We start from the raw sequence: 15853 nt of genomic DNA, 5'->3' as shown, positions 1-15853 counted from the left end.
AGGTGATGTAGTAAACCGTACTCCGAGACTATATATATATAACCTCTTACCCTCGCACCTGCTCTTTGTTCCGTCTGACCCTGTCTAATCGTTTAAAAGTCATTGAGATAAGTATTTGTCTAAAATGCCTGACCAACCCTATGTTCAGGGTCTTCATAGATCGGCTAATACCAATTCGTTGGTAGTCAAAGTGTTTATTACTGTTCTTGACCATTTCTTGTTATAGTTTGCTTTTAATAAATTAGACAAGTTCTACATTGAATGACATTTTTTGGTTCCGTTACGAAATGCGTAAATCTTAACTACGAAAACAAAAATGTAACTTAAGTTAAGTGACCAACTCATCTTCATTGTTGGAGCAATTTTTTATCGAACATGATGAGACTTGGTGGGAACATTCATGGACATCGTGAATATATCAATTAGGTCGAGGCAGCGATAGTGTTACAGGATTGAAACATTGGTTTATTAGTAAAAATCATACATCAAATGAAGTTCACTCGTAGCCTTTGATGGTCTTGGCAATGTCCCAATTAGTGTCGACCACCGTTGGTTCCTCGACCACGGCACCATCTTTGTTGACCACGGCCATGTTGAAACGGGACGAGGATCGGCAATCGCGTAAGAAACACACCCGCACACATTGACGAATCAAATCCTTAGCCTCCTCGAGGGTGAACTCATTCACCCCTTTCTTATCCAATACTTCTCTATTGACAGAAGAGCCAGAGGGTTATTGCGGGCTATTTGATACGTTGGACGGAACCGCTGGGATCAATGTTACGCACTTACCTCATGATGGGAACAGCCACGTCCATGCCGATCCCGGTAGCCATCAAGTCATCCTTAAAGGCCACACCAATGTAGTTACAATAGCCCAGGAAGGGTTTATCGTCCTGCATACCGCCCACAATCACGGTGGTCCACAAGGGGTCGAATTTGGACCTTTTATTGTACAAGAATCGGGTGAGCCAGCAATGCAAGGCCTCCGGCTTCATGGTGACACCACCCCCGTTGATGTCCTCGTCGATTTGCTTTTGTTGGATAATCTCTTGGAGGAACTGGAAGTCAGCATAGTCACCCGAGCAAGCCACCACTGTGTGTTCATTGACACGAATGATTCGCCTCAGATCCGGGAATCGGGCCAACGAGCCGTAAGAACCCAGGGTGTCGGCGGCCATTACCACTCCATCCTTATACTTGACGCCAAACACGGATGTACCTAAAGAACAAAACCTAATGAAAATCTCACCATAACGGCTCTCATTATCCCAAATCCGTTCAGTTCATTTGCACTATTGCCAATTTTTGTCAAATTTGAGCCAAGCATACATTGCCAAATGAATCCATTAAACAACCGAGAGATGATTGACAAGGTCCTTGGTTACATTTAGCATTTCACTCTCAAGATCACGGCCTGAACTTCCGTCCTTGGCAAAGGAAAACATTGGATGTTGACAATCGACCTTTCATAGCTCTATGACCTTGTCTCCAGTCAGAGGAAGACAGATGGGGTCGCAGGATCAATGGGTGGCTAATAACGTAACCTAGTCAATCCTTTTAGCCCAACGTATGCTTGGAAATATCCTCGGCCTGGGCTTTCATTTCAAGTCCGTTCTTAAGACTAAGGCATAACTGGTTGAAGATACATCTCAATATCTTGCATAGAATGAGCCTGAAATCATATAAAGAATGAATGAGAGGCCAACTTACCCGTGGTGATGGGGTATTGGGAATGGGCTTGGGGTTTGAGGCCGGCACTCACGCCTTTGAAATTGGAGGCGTTCCGCGATTGGATTTGCGGAAAAGAGTAGTAGCCACTCGGATCAGGTCCACCCGTCCACAGAGGAGGGCAACTAAACGGGTCCATGGGGAAGGCCATCACAAATTCAAACTTAAAGATTCAGGTCCACTCAAACTACTGAAGGAACGTCTCGGAAATCGGATGAGTCGGTAGAATTTGAGGCAGCCAGGTAAGCAGACTTCCATTGGAAAAGATTGGGCACAAAGGGAATCGATGAGCTGATTGCAAAAAAACAAATGGCTTATACTCTAAATTTAGAACGGTAAAATGAATTAATGCAATTTTTCTTTCCCTGTAAAAGGGATTCATGGCTCACTTTTAAAACAATTATATCCTCATGGTTTGATTCTGTCCCTGTGAAAGAGAAGTCATTGAAACCTCAAGGTGATGTATCCACTTTCAATGGCCGATCTGAAATAAATGCCAACCCAAATATGTCAATTTCTATGACAAAAACATAAAAAATAACAAGTAAATGACTGATCACTAAAATCCTTTTACTGTTTCAAACGTCTTTTAAAAGGTCATTAATTGGTCAAGACTAACTGAAATCAGGTGGTACCAGTAGCCTGCACTGGTCACCTTTTGAGCCCCTAAGCCTACCTATCTGTCTGTGTATGTAAGTGTGTCTTCTGTTCTTGTCGATTGTGTGTGGGGATCAGTCGCTCGTCAAAATGGCTGCTCGTCGTATTACTGCTTCTTCCTTGGATTGGGCCGAATTTGCCAAGAAGATCCCGCAAGCCCAGAAACCCGCATTCGTCGCCCTCAAGAACAAGCAGGACAACTATGTGCGGCAAATCTCCGCGCTGCCCGAGGCTCTGCCCAAGATCGATTTCTCTAGTTACAAGGCCCGAGTGTCCGCAGGTCAGTACATCCGTATGCCCAGAACCGGGAGGGAGTGTCCCAGCCAGCCTCCCGCCAATTCTTAAAGTTACCTATTTGTTACTACTTGTTGTTGCTCCATGTCACTGATCGTTTCTGTGTGCCTTTAGCCATGGTGGATGATTTCCAGAAGAAGTACGAGTCCTTGAAGATCCCTTATCCCAAGGACACGCTCACGTCTTCGATCGAGTCGCAGGCCGTGGAACAGAAGGCCGAGTACGAGAAGTTTGTGGCCCAATCCAAGACCCGCATCCAAGGGATCAACGAGGAGCTGGCCAAATGGAATGCCATGATGCCCATTGAGGAGATGAACATGGAGGAGGCTCTCACGTACGTGCCGCACTTGAATTTGGTGGTCAATCCGGAGAAGCCCACTTTGTGGCCTCATGACAAGGACTACGATGAATGGCGAAAGATGGTTGAGAACATGGAGGAGGAACATCATTGAGGTGGCCATACACGCTTGATATTTTAGTCTGGCAGAAGAAAAGATTCCCTTCAACCAATAAATTTGATCTTATTTAGTTCACCCAACACTATTGCGCTTAGGCTGTATATGCGGGCGAGTGCATAGGGCAGGGTTCGATTCTCTATGTGAGGCCCAATGCTCTAATTGGGCAGTTGGCTAGGCCTCCGAGAATGGAGAAAATGTTGTGGTGGCGGCTAAGCTCGACTAAAACCCTAAATGTTAAGAACTTTGTCTTAAAAACAATGAATATGAAAATTCAACTCGCTTTGACAATAACGTAACATGTATTTTTTTGTTCAATATTTATCACTGAATTATTATGAACTGATGGAAATGGAAAAATGGCTTCTTTGAAAGTGGGAACGACATAGAGTTTCATCTGAATGAATTACACAGAAGACGATCGATAGTAACCGGTCCGAAGAACGTACTAATGAAACGAACGAAACACGCCTTGACATCACAACGGTCATTCCATATGGAAAAGGGGATGTTGGGTGAGGGGGTTGGGTAAGGATCTGGCGAGGAACACGAGATAAATGCAATCAATTCATGGATGCGTGTGGGCAAAGTGAAAAACTTATCAAAATGGGATATTAGTTACGATTAAATAATGATCCACGTCGGATCGAGCAGGACTTATTTCGAGATCTCGCCACCGCTCGGTAAAATATGTTTGATCTTGCGGCCTAGTTCAAATTTGATCCCGCCTTTGAAATCCTGAACGTCCGTCTTTAAGGACCCCTCAGATTGAACGGGTGCCGTGATCCCTAGAGGCCCGGATGTGGTTGCCGTCAAAGCGGCGCCGCTCGGCAAGTTGGCCAGGTTGACAATCCGCGGAACCGTGCCTGGTCCACTCAGATTGGTTTGACCGAACGTCTGAATGATGGGTGTCCCTGACACCGTGCGCTTTACCCCAGCCAAGCTTGCCCGTGCCGGCGAGTTGGCGGCTGGCGAAAGGGTATAGCTCACTTGGTAGCTATTAGGACTTGATTGCTGCTGAAGTTGGAGTTGAAGGTGTTGTTGTTGTTGCTGCTGCTGCTGTTGCTGAATAATTCGTTGCGGCGGTACGGCCTGAATGAGGGTTCTCGGTTGCTTGAGTTGGCCACTCGAATGGAATTTGAGTTCATTGATTCGATTGGTGGGCCGAATTCGATGGTAACCACCAGCAGAAATGGCCACGCGGACGATCTTTCTCGTCAGGTATTGACTTCGATCAGCCACCAAAATTCCACCTACTCGCCGTGCTCCAAATGTGCAAACAGCCAATGGCTTCGGGTGATCTGTGGTGTAGTGCAGGTTCTCGTCCGTTTCGCGGCCAATCATCCCCCGTTTGTCTAGGGCCCATGATGAGGTGGGCGGAGACGCGGTTTGATTAGGAACTTTGGTACCACTGAGAGTGACATTCGGACGGATCCCACCTATGATTTGGGATTGGAACCGAGACGGGTCGATTGTATTCGGATCGATGGGTAATTGACCCAAAACGGTTTCGCCTATGGAGGTGGCTGTCAGCGGAGGTTGAGGCTGCAGGAGTGATATGGATTGCGAGACTAACGATGATGATGATGATGAATTGGGAGGTTGGATGACACGCACTTGAGCGGCCGTTGCTGCCGCTTGTGCGGCTTGAGCCTCTTTCACAGCCTTATGTTCGGCAACGAGCTCATCAAATGATTTACTTCGACCGGGAATTTTCCTCTTGAGCAAAACAGAGTGGGATTTGCAAGTGAGCGCTCGGGTACAATGACGTTTGCCATCGTTGTCCCAAACGCCGCAATGCTTGTCAGGGTGGTATTCTCTCTGAGGTTTCCGCTTCTCTTTACCCGGACTGACCTTCTGGTGGGGGGTTGAAGGAGGAGTGGGATTCGGCGTTCCTTGAAGCTTGATCACGGACGGACTTATCTGCATCCCTCCGGACGAGTTTGAGTTGTTGCTAACCATCCCCGGGATACTCGACATTGATACACCCGCAGATTGGTTCGACGAGTCCATTTCCTCTTTGATGGGGTCCATTCCTCCGGATTCCACCATTGCCATTAGATCATTCGAGAGCGAGTGTGGTAACTGGTCAGTATCAGGGATGCTAATGACATTGTTCGTAGTGCTATCCGCCTCTTCCATAGACAACCGGGGGGCGGAGGAGAGAGATGCCCCTATCATCTCGTCAATTTGGGAGGAGATATCTTCTGGCAGCTTCAAGTCCTCAGACATGGATTCGTCTGGGATTTCGGTTTTGACGTTGCACACATTCATTGGCGGGTCCAAGCGAGAGGGCACGAGACTGGGGGTGGTTATGTTGGACTCCTCCTTAATCTTGGGTGCGAATTTGGAAGAACTCTCAGATGACCTTGGTTTATGAGATGAGGATGCGAAGGATGATGAATTGATGGAAGCCACGAGTGAGGCAAAGGTAACGGGAGGTTTCCTATCACGGTCATGCCTTTGCCGAAAGTGACGTTCAAAGGCTTCAATCTTCACATACTGGCTGCAATTTGAGCATTGCACCAATGTGAACTCATCTGACACCGGACAAAGGCCAAATATATGCATATCCTTCTTGGGTAACTTCATCACATCCTCGTGCTGCTTGAACTCTTCACTTGTTGAAGAGGACGGAGGTTGGGGAGAATGGGAGGGGCTGGTGGATCCCGATGGAATGGGACTCGTCGATAAGCTCACGAAGCCTACCTCTTCGTCCTCGGGGTAGGTCCAATTTTGCCACGTTTTCCCGGTCAGGCTGCGTAACATCGAGCAAGGTGAAGGGGCTGACATTTTGGCTTTCTATCTAACGTTTTAGTCTTGGTTTATATGAATCTGAAACGAAAATAAGACACGAGAGATAAGGACGAGATAAAAAAAAAAAAAAGCAAGCAAGCCATTCCTATCATACGGGTCGAATAAATGATAAATACAGATACAGTCGTATGGCATGAAGTCATATGCACACACTATAAGGCGTCCTTGGAATCGATTGATTACGTTTTCTAGATTGGCTTCAACCATAAGCAAAACTGTGTCCAGAGAGGGCCACAAAAAGTCCCACTGAACGGAGAGGCACACTTATAGTCTTGGCACGAGGGACATTTTGAACGGATCCATCGCCACAATTGCCATGCTCATTCCACCCCCAAGCTAGAAGCTCGCCATCGGTGGTCAGGGCGAGATTGTGCTCGTAGCCGGCACTGATGTCTTCCACATTGGACAAAATAGCAAGGCTGGCCTCAAAACTACGTCCCAATTGCTCGTACGTATTTCGGCCCCAAGTATGTAAGGAATGATCTTCTTTGAGAGCCAGTACGTGGGTCCAGCCCAACGATAATTTAGCATAACACTCGGGAGTGATCTGAAAGACCCTTGGACTTTGATCCGTAGTCCGATGACCCAATTGCCCATGTTTATTATCACCACAGCCGTACACGCCATCCGAGGTGTTAAAAACGGAATGGTTTTGACCGGCATAGATTTGCGAGACAGGGGGTAGGTGAGTGGCTAGTGGCTCGGGATAGGGAATGGATGCAGGTTCCACTCGGGATAATTGTCCTTTGCGGTTACTACCACAGCCCAAGACTGACCCATTTCGATGTAGGAATATGCTATGGCGCATTCCAGCTGCCACAGCTATGATCGAACTAAGCGTTGGGATGACTGTGAAACGCGTGATCATCTTGGGCGTCAAACCGAGTTGGCCAAAAGCGTTTGAACCGCATCCCAGAACTTGGCCGTCCACAGTTAACGCCAAACTGAAGTCCCAACCGCAACCAATATCCTGCAACGGCGCCTCCATAATTATGCGCGAGAAACAATGCCTATCCTGTCGGTCTGGTAGGCCTAGCTGGCCTTTATTGTTCCACCCTGTTCCCCACAAAGAGCCATCCGTGGCCAACGCGAAAGTGTGTCCACCCCCACCGGCCATCTTGGCAACACGGACGTCGGTGGGCCATTCCACGCCTACTTGGGTAGGTGTCTCACATTGCTCGAAAGTGCACCCCAAGCCTAATTGTCCATAATTATTAGCGCCCCAGGCCCAAAGCGCGTGGCCCTTGAGACTGTCCCCCTGGCCGGCTAGAGCCATGTCTGACCCAATTTTGGGCATGTTCTGCCCGACCAACCGGTCAAGCCGGTGGTGGATGGCCTCACCCTGTAGCTCACCCCAAGTCCGGCTCGAGGCTCAGCCCAAGGGACTCTCTCGTTCCTTTGAGCTCGTACGTGCATACGTACGTGCAAAAGAAGGTGCCCGAGAAGGGGTAGCAGGTGAAGCTGAAGCCGCCCCCACAAGCACGAGCGCAACAACAGGCCTGCTGACCGACTCGGGGCTTGGGTTGAGGTTCGAGGAAGTGCTCGACAAGAGCGAGATTGCCTGTCTTCGAACGAAAACAGCTGGGACACGAACGACTCGCCGACTGGCTGGCTAGGGCCCTGGCTCTCAGGAAGGAAGGAAGCGTGTTTGCCCTTGCCGTTGGTAGCCGCCTGAGTGTGTGTATGTGTGTGTATGTGTGTCTACTATAGGGCTGGCTGTTTGCATGTGCTCCTTGGCCTGGTTCCTGGCTTGCTGATTGGCTGGCAACTGGCACGGATCAGCGACCTCTACACGAAACGAAACGCGAAACAACTCCACCTTCCTCCCTCCTCCATCCATCCATGGATGGAACCAAGCACGCACCGGACGCATCCGTACCTACGTATAGGCAAGTCTGCCCAAGTCGTCACGGCCAGTCGCGATGCCTTTCTCAAGCTAAGAAGATACGACGCCACTAGCGCCCCCTTCAGCCCCCCTCCCCCATGCACTTCTTGCTTACGGAGTATGGAGCCAGCCCCCTCCCTGCCAACACACAGAATGACCAGCAGCTAGGCACGCCACTCTCAAAGCAGGTTTTTCATCATCATGATATTGCGTCTCCTTTTCGGAACTACCGTATGCCGGTCAGAGCCAATCCGAGACACTTATATAAGCAACTCAAAAACAAAAGATCTAGTGGAAGAGCTAACTATTACCTGAATGAATGCAGAGACGAGTTGATGTGTGTGTTTTGAGGGTAATTTTGATGTGATTTCGAGAGTTCCAAGAGAAAGAGTCACCCAAGGAGCTCTTGGCGTCTCTTTCTCTTTCTCTCTGCTCCCAACGAGTCAGACAGACACTTAGCGTTCAGCGGTCACGTTCTTCGCTCGGCCAACCCTCTGGGCTCACTTCTTTTCCGTCCGTCTTTCTTTAGCTGCTTGGGGGAAGGGGACCAAGTGTTTCCACGTAGTTGAAATTGAAGAGCGCAAACTCGGCCATGCTTCATTCTTGAATTTAAAAAAAAAATAGAGGGTAAGCGGTCATAACCGTGTAGGGCGAGAAATTGTCACGGTGTTCAGGCATTCAGGTAAATTGTGATTCGAAAGCATTGTGATGGCTCATTGATGAAAATGAAGATTGAAACAAACTCATGGTCTTGCAATCGTTATGGAGATGAAAGGATTTTCCAAAAGCCACGGAAAATTAGCTTATAGGACAAAAACTTTGAGTCATTAACTCACGTGTTGGTTTTGTAGATTTGTTGTAGTGCTAGAGGTATTTTACAAAGCTCGATGAAAAAAATGCAAAACATGTTTTTATGGCAAATATGGTACCTTGTTCATAGAAAGCACAGTGTGGAGATGAATTTACCCTGCAAAACCCTGCAGCTGCTAGCCAGTCTAGATAAAGCAAAATCAGTTTGCCTTATTTTCGAGCTGTTCACGGTTCATGCGAAACACATTGAAAATCTCAAAATCAAACTCTCAAAAGCACATAATAGACACTAGAGCGCAAAACATGGACACACTGGCTGCAACTTTTGCCATGGCGATCCAGTACAATTTCTCGAGGGTGGCTCCTGACAGCCGACTTTTCATACAAAAGAATGATTTCCGACCTAGCTCGCTCGCGTTGAAAAATAGGGAAGCCAGAGAGGACTAACGTGACGAAGAACCGGTCAGAGAGTATGCCAAGGGGATTGACTGGCCGACAAAGAATTCGTCGGACTGGGACTCTTTCGAGGAGGGGACAGGTGCGATAATCGTAAACGCAACTGTTGCCAATTTGGCATCTTTGATGTCAAATTTCATAAATCTGACATCTCCTCTTGTGAATGGTTTATTAAAGTTCCTTAAGATTTTTTAGATCGTTAACAGGCCAAAAAGAAGCAGAGGTTCTAAGCAAAGAGCAAACTTGGACACTAGAATGACGTAAGTGCATTAACATGTCCGAAAATTTATCAATAACACGATGTTATTAGATATTTCTTCGATAACTGATTTGAATTGCATTTATTTGAACATCGTCAATTCTCAGCAAATTTTGGTGGTTGTATAACCAATAAATCTATATAAATTTCCACTGCTAACTTTTTTTAACTTCCCATGCTTCTTCTTGTCAATGTTGGTCAAAAATATATTCTTAGAAAAAAAATATTTATCCAAATTGCCAAAAAAGAAGAATTAATATAGTAGAGCAACAGAGTACATGGAAGTTTGTGCTTGAGCATTCTTTTTCCGTAGACTCCCTTATCGTGGTACTGGTAATGAAACACTTATCAGCTCAAGACATGAACTGATAATTATTATCTAACTTTATACTCTGATCTGATCCGTCAGCAAAAATAGACTACAATTATCTTATCTGTGTCTGGGCCTTTGGGCGGTTCCTGTTGCAGAACTGAAACCAGGTCCAGCTCTTCTAACGTGTTTATAATTAGAAGCCATTGTTAGTCGTTGAATGTAAAGATTCTGATTGGAAAGATGCATCATCTCGATGTTAGCAACATAGGTAATGCAACGGTGAAACAATGAACCCGAAAAAAACTCAAAAAGTAGTGTTTCTCAATTTCAATTGTACCTGTGTTTTAACAAATTGAATGGTGATCAAAAACTGTTTTCAAGCAATTGAAATCATATGAACAGTCCCTCACTGCACTCACTTTGTACTTAGTGTCTAGTACTAGTAGTGTCTGTACTCTTGTCTAGCCGAGACATAATGCCCGAGAACAATCAACTCTGACACGTCCAATAAGCATTTTATTGGTTGAAAGACCAGCCCAGCATCTTGGAGAGCTTGAAAATTTGTCTGAGAAGTTCTAAATGCTCGGGTGCGGAAGAATTGCCTATCCGAGAGTAGCGTCCATGCACACAAATATGAAAGGCAATCTATGAAGTACGCCATCCATTACACATTGGAGAGTCAGTATGCATTTGCAAAACGTTATAAACGCCAAATGATATGGTAACCACAGGCATGTCGCCCTCGGCCATTGGAATTTGATAATAGCCTCTTGCCAAATCAATTTTAGAAATTTGCCCTTTCCCAAAGGATTGACGTTAAAATCCACGATGGGGATCATTAATTACTGGGCATCTTTGGTTGCCACATTGAATGGCTTGAAATTGCCGCATGGTCACCAAGATCATTTTTTTTTCGTTTTTTTGCGGACTTCCTTACCGCTACCGGGAATGGAATCCCAGCAGTTCAAGACGAGAAATTTATTCATTTTACTTAACTTTTATTTGAATGCATAATTTGATCGACCAACGAATTAGAGTTGGCTGATCTGGCTCACCCCTCAATATAAGGTTGATCGGGAATTTTAGTCAAAAACTTGTCCAAGTCTGACTTAAATCCTGCTACTGGATCAACGCCTACATAAGCCCTACGAATATTTTAAGACAGTAAATTGAACAATGAAGGAGCCCGAGTAAGAAGAGAGTTGGACTTTGTTGTTTTAACTAGCCTGGATTTTAGAGGGCTTGAAGGTGCTCTCAAAACGCACATTAAGCCTCTACGGTCACTACAATTGACCCTAAATCCTGGGTTGGCACAAAGCTCATGAATGCTTTTGAAAATGTACAATATCAGATACCTTTCGTACCTTCTCTGAGTACTGTACAATCCCAACCTTTCTAACCTCCCAATACAAGAGCTCTCTCATATCCTCAATGTTCCTAATAAAACATTTTGGACCTGCTCAAGCTTTTGCAAACCTGTTGAACTAATTGGAGCTCATGAATGCTTTTGAAAATGTACAATATCAGNTCCTACTTTCCTGATGGCCCTGACCTCCTCTCTTTCGATCCTTAGGCTCTCGAAGAGAAAATCGGCCATCACTGAAGTCGGCAAAAACGAGTTTCCGGGCTCGCTCGCAAAGTCAAGTACTAGACATGGGAACGCTTTTTTAGCCGCCCCAACGTAAGATTGCATTGTGCCACTAGCACGATCGCTCGCGCTGACTTGCTTAGGTTGACAGGCTACCGTTTATTGTGACATATTGCAGCAATTGACCCACGCCCGGGGGGCGGGGCTAGTTTAGAACACCGCACCCGGTTATTTTCCACTTTCTCCACCCACCAATCACCAACACAGTGGATCAGGAGACTTAAATCAGAAAGAAAATGACAAGTGTCTGAGGAGCCCCCAACCACACGTCCAATCTCACTGAACGCAGAACGCAATATTGGGATTGAGACGGAATCTTTAAAAAAATTGGGTATGAAACCTTTATGTAATTTTCTTTCCGTCTTTTGTAAACAAAAGAAAGTAGCAGTAATGGGAGAGCTAAAACCCCATTCCGTTACGCAGTGAAACATACAAAAAGCAAGGCTAGGGGAAACTTCATTGGGTCTTGGAGTGTTTCTAAGATGTAGAAAGGCCTTGATGGTAGATTCGGTTGGGCATGAAGCATTGAGATGTTTCAAGGTCTCTTTCAAAGTGCGCACTGTGTGTTCCGATAAACCATTTGACTATGGTTATAAAGTGAACTAGGTTTCCAGAGAATACCCCAGTGTGAAAGATAATTTTTGAAGGCAAATGAAACAAATTGAGGTCCGTTATTGCTCAAGGTCTTAGGAGTCCCGAACATGGTGAATATAGAAGTAAGGGCATAAGCAACTTGTTTCGAAGTCGGGCAAGAATTCAAATGGTGAAGAAATGGATAACAAGGATGATCATTCAAGATTGCAAGGAAGTGAGGACCATCATGCTCCAACAAATCAACGTGAAGTTCATCCATTATTTGACTTGGCAGGTTGTCAACCGCACCAGGTTTACGTTGATTAGGCCAAGATTCCTGGCAACTGAAACAATTTTCAACCATGGATTTAATAGATGTGGAAATACCTGGCCAATACACAGATGTTCTGGCTAGACCTTTAGTTGATTCTATCCTTTAATGACCAGCGTGCAGTTAGTTCAGAATAATGGAATGCATGTTATTGGGTATGACTACTCTAGGTCCAAAATGGACATGATTAGACAAATTTGTCACTTTCACATAAAAGCACCATAAATTTCTTGAAAGGTAATTTTGAGAGCTAAAATTCTAACGTTATAGATTAGACTACGTAAAATTTACGTTATTTTTGACATTTTTTTTATTTAAAGCTAAGTTTTCGAAATATGATCCTTTTGAAGCAATGACTTTAGCCAATCTGGTCCGAAAACAGTGACAAAAAGTGCGGATTTTTTGCTGGATAGAATTTTTAATGGTTGATCAATTGGGCCACCAAGAACTTTAGTTAAAGGGGGTCTTTCTTTGCAAGTTTCTTTCTCAACATAGGACCACACAGCATAGTCCAGAGTTTTAAGATCTGGAGAATTTGGGGGCCATAGTTTAGGCCTCCAAAACAGGATTGCTTTATTATCCCAGTAGGAGATTGTCCTTTTGGCTGAATGAGCAGGAGCAAAGTCTTGTTGCTATACAAAGGGCCGGTTTTATGCTACTTATCTCATCCAGGGTATCACTTTAGACTTGAAAACCTCAATTTAGGCATTTGCATTAAGTCAAATTCCTTTGGCAACCAGATTAGAGATCCAATCCAATGCATCACATTGGTTTGCTTAGAACTGCCTTCATGCATCTTTTTATTCCAGCTACCACTCTTGGATATCTAACTGCTGGTGTTCTTGCATTCCTAGGAGGGGGATTACGGTCACCTTGCCAATCAAGACAGTTTTTGACATCGTAAATCGTCCGGCGGCCACTTTAAGGTTCCAACTTACTTCTTCAGAAGTGTATCCCGCACACAGCAAAGCTACAATGGATTCTCTTTTTGCTTTCATAGATTTCAGCTTTGACTTTTTTGTATTTTTGTTTACAGAAATGAAATGAGCGGACAATGACAAAAAAATGATATAAAACTCACGCAACCTTGAAAGATTTCAAGGATTTTAGAAAGAAAAAACTGTGTGTTTAATCTTATCCTCGACACCCGGTAGAATTCCTTCAAGCAAGGATAAGGACGACCATTTGATTTTGAATGGTTTTATCGGTGTGCCTGGCTGCCCGGAGTAAACCTTGGCGGTCTTCGTTTTTGCTACAAACGTGCGGACTTCAGAGAGAGGGGCATCTTCTGAAGTGATAGAATCAAGGATAAGTACGCGTATTTCAAAGCTTCATGAGTTGCAAAGTCCTATTCGATGGGGGTCATCTATTGTAGAACAAGAAAATGCATCAGCCAGTGTGGGATGTTTCTCTTGTTGCCATTTAACCTTGAAAAAGCTATATCCGGACATCTTTATAAGGTAATTTTGTAAATGAATATTTTCAAGATTGAGGATAGATTTGTTATGTGCCACAGAAACTACAAAGTTTGGCGATTGTTGTTGGTGTGGGAAACTTTTCGATAGCAAGCATTCCTCAATAAAAAGAATGAATTACAGTTACAATTGCGTTGGTCAAAAAAAGTAATTCGATACACAACCATTACTCAAAAAATAATGTAATGGCGTTACTCGTTACTTTTCCTAAAATTTAGATGACCAATATTTAATGGTTTTCCCCCATCAAGACGTTGCTACTCTAAAGAAATTGTGGGTGTGTTTTCTTTGAGCAGTCCTAACGTGCAACATTTGAAGACTTCCCGTCAATATTTTTCAATAAAGCGCCTCGGCATTTATTGGATGCGGTAACGATTCTTGAAGGTTTGAAACAATGCCACAAAAGTCATGATGGAAAAATAGCATTAGACACTGTTAAGCCGGCAAAGCTTCCCTTACCTTAAGTCGTGAAAATGTGGAGGCTTTGGAAATTTGGTGAATCATGCTCAAGACAAAGAAGGATTTCCCTACTTGACAATTGCACTGAATCAGGTCTTCAGTCCAAGGGAATTTGATTGAGACAATGTAAAGAACAAAGTAGAAAATGCAACAAAATTTCAAACCAAGAACACCCTCAGAGTAGTTAAAAGCAAGTACAATTTTCAACCCTTTCATTGTTCAGGAAAGTCCTATGTGGTGGGAAAGCCACGCAAGGCTAGATCCGGAATGCCAATGGGACCTATTGTGCAAAAGAATCCAGATTTCCCAAAAGTATTTACCAACTCGCAAGTGCGACACCCAAAATTCCACTCCTTGGATGAACAATGAAATCAAACGAGTGATGAAAAAGAAAGTACGAGTTTGGAAAGCAATGAAGAGACATCCCTTGTCAGAAATGAATGCTGTAATGTTCAGAAATGAACAGAAGAAACTGAAAAACAAAATAGGACCGCAAAGAGGAAAGTATGAAAGGCACCTAGCCGAAGATGCAAAGACAAATAAAAAATGTTTGTTCAGTGGGAAATCTCAAAAAACACCATCAGCTTGTTATAAGATGTTGCAGCCATATGGCATGGAGACGTTCCTACACAAGCTGGAATTCTGAGCAAATATTTCGCATCAGTTTTCAGCTCATGAAATGCTCATAAAACCATCCAAAACAGAAGCCATCTTTGAAAGAACCGTGGATCAATTTGTAGAGCAACTACAAAGATCAACGAAGAAATCAAGAAACTTAAATGGGAAACATGGGCCTGATGGAATCTCAACAGCATTCATCAAGATGGCAAGTTCCTCTCTACTCATACCACTACAACAATGGTTCCAAACAAGCCTAGACACGGGGCTTGTCCCCAAATCCTGGCTACAAGCCAATGTCTCTCCCATACACAAAGTCGGATCCAAAGAGCTGTCACAAAACTGCAGACCTATTTCCCTCACTAGCACAATTTCCAAACTAGGTACAAGAAGGTATCGTTAAACATCACATACTTGAATTTTTACAACAGAATAACCATATCCCATGTACACAACACAGCCTTCTATTAGGGAGAAGCTGTACCACAAACCTAATTCAGTTCTTTAAAGAAATAACCGCGGCAGTTGACGTAGGGGTACCCGTCAATGTTGTCTATTTTGACTTCCAAAGGCCCTTGATTTAGTGCTGCATGAAAAATTTACTTCACAAGCTATATAATATGAATACCCAAGCTACTGCTTGGACGGATATCCTGTTGGATCACAGGTTGAAAGTGAAGAGTGGTGCTGAATGGGCATAAGACGGAATGAAAAGATGTTGTGAGTGGCGTAGTTCAAGAAGGACGAAAGACATGGAGACCTCCGCTCAGGCAGTCAGCTGCGCATTTTTATTTATTCTGTTTGCAATTAAGCCACTGTTTTTCATTTGACAAGATCAATTTGGTATGAATTGAAGAAACTTACATAGCAAGTTTCAGCTTGATAGCCTCCTTACGCTGCACGAAATATGTGTCACGTTTTGCACTTTAGAGGGCGCTTTGTAAGCCAGCCTCTACTAAATAAAGTTATGTTCGTGTCTTAATGCATGCACGCCTAACATGAGGACAATAGGGCTAGTCAAGTAAACGTGTTCATGGACAACTGACGTTATTCCATGGAATAAAATCAAAGA

At 44.4% G+C, this 15853-nt stretch overlaps 4 protein-coding genes and 1 long non-coding RNA gene across 9 annotated transcripts; 1 reads left to right on the top strand and 4 right to left on the bottom strand.

Moving 5' to 3' along the window:
• Positions 1-439: 439 nt before the first annotated feature.
• Positions 440-1971, bottom strand: LOC131887640 (proteasome subunit beta type-4-like). Its single transcript, XM_059236276.1, has 3 exons — positions 1714-1971; positions 793-1222; positions 440-710 (listed from the first exon to the last, which is right to left on the bottom strand). The coding sequence occupies exons 1-3, from the start codon at positions 1880-1882 to the stop codon at positions 497-499; spliced, it is 813 nt and encodes a 270-aa protein (XP_059092259.1). The 5' UTR covers positions 1883-1971; the 3' UTR covers positions 440-496.
• A 452-nt stretch (positions 1972-2423) lies between these two features.
• On the top strand, positions 2424-3220 carry LOC131887641 (ATP synthase subunit d, mitochondrial-like). The gene is made up of 2 exons (XM_059236277.1): positions 2424-2668; positions 2797-3220. The coding sequence occupies exons 1-2, from the start codon at positions 2479-2481 to the stop codon at positions 3132-3134; spliced, it is 528 nt and encodes a 175-aa protein (XP_059092260.1). The 5' UTR covers positions 2424-2478; the 3' UTR covers positions 3135-3220.
• Positions 3221-3420: 200 nt separating this feature from the next.
• LOC131887639 (ataxin-7-like protein 1) lies at positions 3421-8347 on the bottom strand. 5 transcript variants are annotated; one of them, XM_059236270.1, is made up of 2 exons: positions 8151-8347; positions 3421-5972 (listed from the first exon to the last, which is right to left on the bottom strand). In XM_059236270.1, exon 2 carries the CDS (start codon positions 5928-5930, stop codon positions 3795-3797), a length of 2136 nt encoding a protein of 711 aa, XP_059092253.1. In that variant the 5' UTR covers positions 5931-5972; positions 8151-8347; the 3' UTR covers positions 3421-3794. The 5 variants fall into 5 exon arrangements, with proteins under 5 accessions (XP_059092253.1, XP_059092258.1, XP_059092254.1 ...); XM_059236275.1 differs by lacking the exon at positions 8151-8347 and adding an exon at positions 7377-7533; XM_059236271.1 differs by lacking the exon at positions 8151-8347 and adding an exon at positions 7296-7444.
• LOC131889451 (secretion-regulating guanine nucleotide exchange factor-like) lies at positions 6154-7251 on the bottom strand. Its single transcript, XM_059238546.1, has one exon. The coding sequence runs from the start codon at positions 7249-7251 to the stop codon at positions 6154-6156; it is 1098 nt and encodes a 365-aa protein (XP_059094529.1).
• Positions 8348-11652: 3305 nt separating the features above from the next.
• On the bottom strand, positions 11653-13261 carry LOC131888686 (uncharacterized). Its single transcript, XR_009374145.1, has 2 exons — positions 13168-13261; positions 11653-12242 (listed from the first exon to the last, which is right to left on the bottom strand). It is a non-coding gene; the product is annotated as an uncharacterized LOC131888686 (long non-coding RNA).
• Between the last annotated feature and the right edge of the window lie 2592 nt (positions 13262-15853).

This window comes from Tigriopus californicus, chromosome 10 (assembly GCF_007210705.1).
Source record: "Tigriopus californicus strain San Diego chromosome 10, Tcal_SD_v2.1, whole genome shotgun sequence".
In the NCBI taxonomy this organism is placed as follows: domain Eukaryota; kingdom Metazoa; phylum Arthropoda; class Copepoda; order Harpacticoida; family Harpacticidae; genus Tigriopus; species Tigriopus californicus.
The sequence above is the reverse complement of the archived record's forward strand: the minus strand, read 5'-3'. Positions and strand labels throughout refer to the sequence as shown.